This window comes from Bidens hawaiensis, unplaced genomic scaffold, assembly GCF_021521415.1.
Source record: "Bidens hawaiensis isolate Kalapana, Puna unplaced genomic scaffold, B.hawaiensis_p1.1 tig00073951_1, whole genome shotgun sequence".
Lineage (NCBI taxonomy): Eukaryota > Viridiplantae > Streptophyta > Magnoliopsida > Asterales > Asteraceae > Bidens > Bidens hawaiensis.
The window spans coordinates 26,285-33,716 of NW_027506695.1; the positions used below are offsets into that span (position 1 = coordinate 26,285).

Consider the following 7,432-nt stretch of genomic DNA (forward strand, 5'->3'; position numbering starts at 1 on the left):
CTAGTTGATTACCAGGTTTGATTATCGATAATTAACCTGTTAAATGACATGAGATTGATGTTTGTTACATGCTTGAACCCTGGGTGTGATTTATTATTATTAATTGTTTGAAATTTGATTACTTGTTTGTTTAATTCTAAACTCAAATCATTGCCGGTGTGATCAACACTGATAATTGCTACTTCATAATGTTATAAATTGATCACATGTTACACGGACCACATACTCCTCGTAGTTCGACACTCTACTTGCCCTAACTAGTTTAAGGTGATTAGGATACCTGATTATTATTGTTTTTTACTAGATCACGACAGTCTAGTATCAATCCCCCACATGCTACAATGCTTAGAGTATATAATACCAGTCTGTTGTTTTTCGAAGCAATAGTTAGCCGTTCGGAAACCAAAAGAGGGGTGAAATAAATAAAAATTAAATTACAAATTTCGCCCAAAAGAATACTTATAAAGAGATGGTGTAGAAAGATTATACTGACAAAATGCAACGATTAGACACAATGGAAAAGCTAAAATTCAATTATGCACAACGAAAATTGTGAAAATTTATACTCTTATTTAGTTGGGAAACAATATGAAGAACAAGAGAAGAAACTGAGATGAGAAGGTTAGGCTAAGGAGTATCGGATGAGAATTTTGTGTGCCATGAAAGCTTTTGAGAATATCTGTATATTACTGATTCTCTTTGTTGGTTGTTTACAAACAAACAAAATGCTTAAATATGCTTGAAAAGAAACTATTACATCATTTCAATGGGCTACTACACGAAACAAAAAAGTAAGAAAAAAAATTGAAAACAACGGTTCTAAATTAACTTTACAAGCATAATATATATAAATATATCTTCTTTTTCTTTTAAAGACCAATAATATTAAAAAAACGAAAGTGAGACAACTAGCAAGAAGCCCAAACAAACAAAAAAAGTCAAAACCGAGTACAAAATGCAGAGAAATGCATCTACCATATCATATGCAATTGTAGAGAGAGAGATGCCTATCATAACCCAAAATTATTGTTGCGTGTCATGACTTCCGCCATTTTTTAAAATATCAGTGTACTGTCTATTGACATGGTGATCCAGAGTTTGTATTATTTTTAGGGTTGTTCAAAAAGCTTGAGCTCATGACTTGTTCGATAAAAACTCGAATAAAACTAGCTAAAAAAACTTAATTCGAAACAACCTAAGCAGAGTTGGTTCATTCTTGTAACTGAGTCAAACTCGACCCAAGCTCAGCTAAGCTTGTTGGCTTAATCTTAGGTTCATTTTAAGCTCAAGCCTAGATAAGTTGTCTCGTTTAATTTTTACCTGATAAATTTTGTATAATACAAACATGTGACAGTGGCAAACCAACACATGTATTGCACTAGTGCTTCAGATCCAAAAGTTGACTTTCAATCTTTGACTACTTCCATTATCATCATCATCATCTAACTCTAAACACACACACAAAACCCCTTTGTCAAAATCATTTCTTTCTACCCCCAATTTCCACTTCACAATAATCCAATTCATTAATCAATCTACTCACCACATATTCCGACAATAAACAACCTCCGATCTGCACTTACAAAACCCAATTTCCGACATCCAATTTAAGGTAATCCGATCCGTTAGTTACGGTTTTAACCGCCGTCACGATACTACATTGATCTTTTTGTTTTAATTTTATGTGATTGTATAGCTGTTGTTGTTATATGAAATGGGTTTTAGCTGTTTTTGATAAATTAGGTTAAATATTGGGGTAATATTTTCCAATTTTAGATGGAGAATTTAATTTGTTAAGAGATTGTTTATGTTAATTTGGTTATTATTAAACAGTTAACCGGAATGTGATTACATTTTTTACTGTTGAATTTATTATTAGTTGTTAATTTGGATTTTGTTGGCTTAATTGAAAAGAGGGGGGGGGATTAGAAGTGATTGGTTTTGTAGTTGTTTTAAGTTAAAAGTTAACATTTTTTACTAGGGCTTGGAAACGAAACGAACGTTTAGTGAAATGTTCGTGAACCGCTCGGCTAATAAACGAATGAACATGGACAAAAATTTTTGTTTGTTTAATTAAACGAATGAACATGTACACACGCTTCGTTTGTTCATTTATGCTTGTTTTTTACGCTCGTTTATAAATTTAGCAAATAATTAAATATTATTTGTAAATTATATATTAGATGGACCCCATAATATCGTATTTTTGTTCAGTTATTCATTTATGTTCATGAATTATTCGTTTAGATTTTTAACGAACAAACATAGACGAACAATAACATGTTCAAGTTTTAAACGAACGAACATGAGCACAAATATTTGTTTGATTAACTGTTCGTGTTTGTTAAAAGTTAAATGAACGAAAACCAACATGAAAATGCTCATATCTTAAATGAACGGACACGAACATGTTCATTTTTTTAACGAACGAACATGACCACAAAATCTGTTCTATTAACTGTTCGTGTTCATTCGGTTGATTTACAGGTGTACAAGAAACACAAAATATAAAATTTGGACACTTTCTAAGAGAAAAGATTAATATTTGAATGATATATGTGTGCAGGTGCATCGTATGTCGTATCGCTTGACATGAAATGAGCATACATTTTAGTAACATATGAACTTACATCAAGAAATGATTACGAAAATGGGCATTGCCACATTTCCGACGCGATATTTAATCGTCATTTTAACCTTCATTTGCACATCTGTATGCTACATTGAACGTGTCGGGTTCTCAATTGCATACACAGTTGCCGCTGATGCTGAAAACGTAAGTCAATCAAGCAAAGGCACAATACTGTCAACGTTCTATTACGGTTATGCGTTATCACAAGTTCCCGGTGGCTGGGTGGCTCAAAAAATAGGCGGTAGACGGGTCTTACTTTTCTCGTTTATATTATGGTCGTTAACTTGTGCTTTGGTCCCACTTGACCCGAACCGAGTCATTACCTTAATAATCGCCCGGTTACTTGTGGGAGTCGCACAAGGCTTCATTTTCCCATCTATTCATACTGTTTTAGCCCAGTGGGTCCCACCACATGAACGGTCAAGATCCGTTTCGTTAACCACATCTGGAATGTACTTAGGTGCAGCCATGGGTATGCTTTTGTTACCTAGTTTGGTTAAGTTTCAGGGCCCACAATCCGTGTTTCTAGCCGAAGCAGGGTTAGGCGGCATGTGGTCTTTATTATGGTTTAAGTTCGCTACCGACCCTCCACGCTCGCAGCATCCGAAAGCCGCTGCGTCTGGGTTCGGTGAGTCGTTGTTACCGGTCAAAGACGGTCCAAGTCAAAGGACTAAAACCGACAAAAGTCAAATCCCGTGGAAGAGAATCTTTTTTAGCTTACCCGTGTGGGCTATTGTTGCTAACAATTTCACGTTTCATTACGCGTTATACGTGTTGATGAACTGGCTGCCGACGTACTTTGAGTTAGGTCTCGGGTCGAGCCTTCAAGAAATGGGTTCGTCTAAAATGGTTCCGTATTTAAACATGTTTATATTTTCAAATATTGGCGGGGTGATAGCCGATCATGTGATAACCAAACGAATCATGTCGGTTACATTAACGAGAAAGGTTTTAAACACCGTTGGGTTTTTAGTGTCTTCTTTTGCATTAATCGCAATTCCTCATTTTAGAACACCCGACGGTGTGGTGCTTTGTTCTTCATTGGCTCTCGGGTTTCTGGCACTCGGGAGAGCCGGGTTTGCAGTGAATCATATGGATATTGCGCCTCGTTATGCTGGCATTGTCATGGGGGTGTCTAATACAGCTGGTACTTTGGCGGGTATAATTGGGGTCGGGTTAACAGGTCAGCTTCTAGAAGCTTCTAAAGCTACGGATTCGGATCTTTCTAGCCCCGATAGTTGGAGGATGGTGTTCTTTATTCCGGGTTTGCTTTGCATTTTGAGTTCGTTCGTGTTTTTATTATTTTCAACCGGTGAGAGGATATTTGATTGAGGGAAGTTTGTTTTTAGGCATATTATAGATTTATATGATATATTGACCTACTAATGCTTTTTCTGGCATTATGATTTTTCAATAGAGATATGTTAAAACTTTATAATACTGTTATACTGCCTAATGACAGCATTGATATTATGCAGATGGTCAAGAGTTGTTTCCATATTTTGTAACTGTGTTTTATGGAATGCTTATGATTATGTGTGCATAAATGACGAAGTTACGAAACCAAACCGACATGGTTGTGGCCAGACTCTAATGTTAGCCTCAGCCACCATGATGTCCCGCTTTGAAGTTTCGAATTTGAGTGGTTAAATTCGGGTATTTTAGAGGTTAAAGTCGGGTCAGAGACCCGATGGCGGATTCTACTAGAAACAAAAACAACAAAGCCTACTAATTTTCCAGGATGTCGCTAGCATAGTTATCAAAGGAGTTAGGCGCACTCAAGGCGCATAGGCCTTGTCTGAGGCCTAGGCGTTAGGCACAAAAAAAAAGCAAGGGCTTAAGATATAAAAACATTAAAATAAAAAAAATATATATATATATTTTATGCTTTGAGAAAAATAACAAATTTATACTGTAAGTATATAAAGTTAATATTACTTTCTAAAAAATATATTTATAGAACTGATATACTTAAATATTAAAATCATTTAAATAGTTTCAAAATAAAATGTAACCTTTTTAAGATAATTTGTGTAAAAGAAATATTAACATATAAAACATTGTTAGTAAGTTTTGAAGCAAAGTCTTTGTTTTCGTTTTATCATCTTCTTTCTCTCCTCTTTAACTTCTGCTCTCTGGTGATGTAACCACGTATATGTTCTAGACGGAATTTGGCAGTAATTTGCATATATCCGCCAAAAACCGGTAGGAATCCAAGCGGAAAAGTCATCAGAAAGTCATTTTTGGCCGGAAAGTTAGCGGAAGGGCGCTTTTGATGGTGCAAGGCTGTATGGTTCGGCCTTGCCTGAAAATTACGCCTAGGCACACTAGGCGAACGCTTTTGATAACTATGGTCACTAGTTCACTGAGGAAAACATGCTCATGGCTAAGGAAAACAAAACAACTTGTTTTACCTTATAGGGCAAACGAATATCGTGTCTCCTGAGAAAAGCATGTTGCAAGTTTAATGGTAATTGTTTAATAGTAAGTAAAGTTCACTTGAATGGTAATGTGACTGAAATCTAATACTTAAAATAAATTGAAAATAAAATAATTTATTGAATCCCTCCAATGACTCTGGCATAGTGATCGTTATTTTCAGTACCGGTACGGTGCCGAAATATTTGGTTCGGTACCGGTACGGTACCAGGATTGTACCGGTACCGAAGGTAAAAATTCAGGAAATACTGGTACCGTACCGATCCCGAAACTCAAAACTTTGGTACCAATTCGATACCAAAACCGATACCGAATTTGCTCATCCCTACTCTGACAGATTGATATTTTAATTTATCAGAAGCCTTCATCTTTATTACTCTACTACAATCCATGTTCATCTTTATTACTCTACTACAATCCATGTTTTACTTTGTTACAACCCATCAACTTTTTCAACATAAATGTTATAAATGAAAAGAAATTAAAATTTGTATGCAAAGTAGGCGAGGATTGAAGAAGTTGGGTGGAAATATATTTTTTAAAAGAGTAATTAACAAATTTATTATTAAACTTTAAAAGTTAATTAAAGCCAAAATTTATCAACAAATTTATTTTACATACACACAACATATTATTTAGCTAAGTGACTCATTTTCGATAAACAAGCAAGGATTGAATGCGCCCACCTGCCATATATGTACTAATAGATAGCCTATTTATACATAATAGTAAAGATGTCGTCTATGATCATCGATCATAGAAATGAAATAAATATAGATTTTAATCCTTACCAACTCGATCTTGTTGCCCATGAGAACAAACATGCATGAACATTTCACGAAGTATGTGTCCGGATAGTCCAAAGTCTCGGTAGTTAGCTCTTGGCCTTCCAGTTGACAACAACGTAGATGAAGCCGTGTAGGCGCGCTATTCCGTGGTGGGGATTGTAATCCATAAATTCTCCATTTGTCACTCAACGATCGAACTTTTATTATTTCTTTTTTTGATGATCGATGAATCAAATGATATTTATGTTCCAATTTTTGTCTATTCTTTTCCCTCTGAATCAAACCTTTTTTTTTTGCCATACTCGTTAAGCTCCTATTAGTATCCATGATACAAGTCGGATCCTATATGTAGAAATATAAGTTAAAAAGGTGGATCTCTTCTTCATCGAAAGAAATGAGATTATCGGGGATACAAAACAATCAATTAAAAAAATAACCAAACTTCGTTGATATAGAGACAATCAAGAAAATTGCATAAGTAAATATATAACCTACAGAAAAGTGGGTTAATCCCACGAATAGTGCTTGTCCAATGGAAAGTGCTACATGTTTATTTCTCAAACGAATCAAATTAGCCAAAGGTGTGCGTTTATGAGCCCATGCTAAAGTTTCAATCAACTCCTGCTAATATCCCCGTCAGAAAATTAAAAACATAAATCCAGTAGCCCAAACAAGATGTCCAAATAAAAACATCCATGCCCAGACTAATAAACTATTCATACCAAAAAGATTATATCAATTAATAAGTTGTGAAGAATTTAACCATAAATAATATCTTAACCAACCCATCAAATAATGGAAAATTCATTAAATTGTGAATGTAAGGTACTTCCAATGCCAATAAAAAGTAATTCATTCAACGGTATTTAACATCCAATAAATTTATTGATAAATTATGGCTTTAATGAACTTTTAAAGTGTGTTAATAAATTTGTTAATTAGTCTTTTAGAAAAATCAATCCACGTTACATATTTTCTTTTCCCTTGCAATTCAACTATTTCAGATAATACAAACAATAACCAAGAAATTAAACAATGATTCCATTTTGGACCTTTGGTGAATGAAATCGTCACACTATTCATTAATGACATCTATTTAAGTTCTTTACAAAACATTAGTCTATTTGATACTATCCTTTATTAAAATCATAACAATCATTAAGAGGTTACCTTTTAATGACTCATAATATTTGAATGATTAAGAGGTAGCCTTAAGTCTGAATAATTAAGAGGTAGCTTCTTAATCATTCAGACTTAAGACTACCTCTTAACCATTAAAAGGTAGCCTTTTAATGACTGTTAAGAGGCTACCAAACAGCCCATTAATATATTGTTATAGTGATTAAATTATCATTTATAATGAATCCATTATATTTATTACTTTTGATTCATTATTCTTAAATTATACTTTTTTATACTTCTTACATCTTACATGAAACACACATCACAAACTATAATTTTATAGTTTTTACAAAACTTTATTCGATTCTTTAACTACAGCATTCTAAAAATGACAAACCAAACCAACAGAGTTCGGGTTGATTTAAACCCATTTACTTTCTTTCTTTTCAAA

The 7,432-nt window shown here is 34.0% G+C and overlaps 1 protein-coding gene across 1 annotated transcript; it reads left to right on the forward strand.

The window, feature by feature from the left end:
* The first annotated feature begins 1,458 nt into the window (after positions 1-1,458).
* LOC143618410 (putative anion transporter 5) lies at positions 1,459-4,361 on the forward strand. Its single transcript, XM_077090638.1, has 2 exons — positions 1,459-1,612; positions 2,567-4,361. The coding sequence occupies exon 2, from the start codon at positions 2,621-2,623 to the stop codon at positions 3,962-3,964; it is 1,344 nt and encodes a 447-aa protein (XP_076946753.1). The 5' UTR covers positions 1,459-1,612; positions 2,567-2,620; the 3' UTR covers positions 3,965-4,361.
* The last annotated feature ends 3,071 nt before the right edge of the window (positions 4,362-7,432 follow it).

Excerpts from the sequence above, each read along its gene's own strand:
- LOC143618410 (XM_077090638.1), top strand. The coding sequence starts at position 2,621 with ATGAACTTACATCAAGAAATGATTACGAAAATGGGCATTGCCACATTT.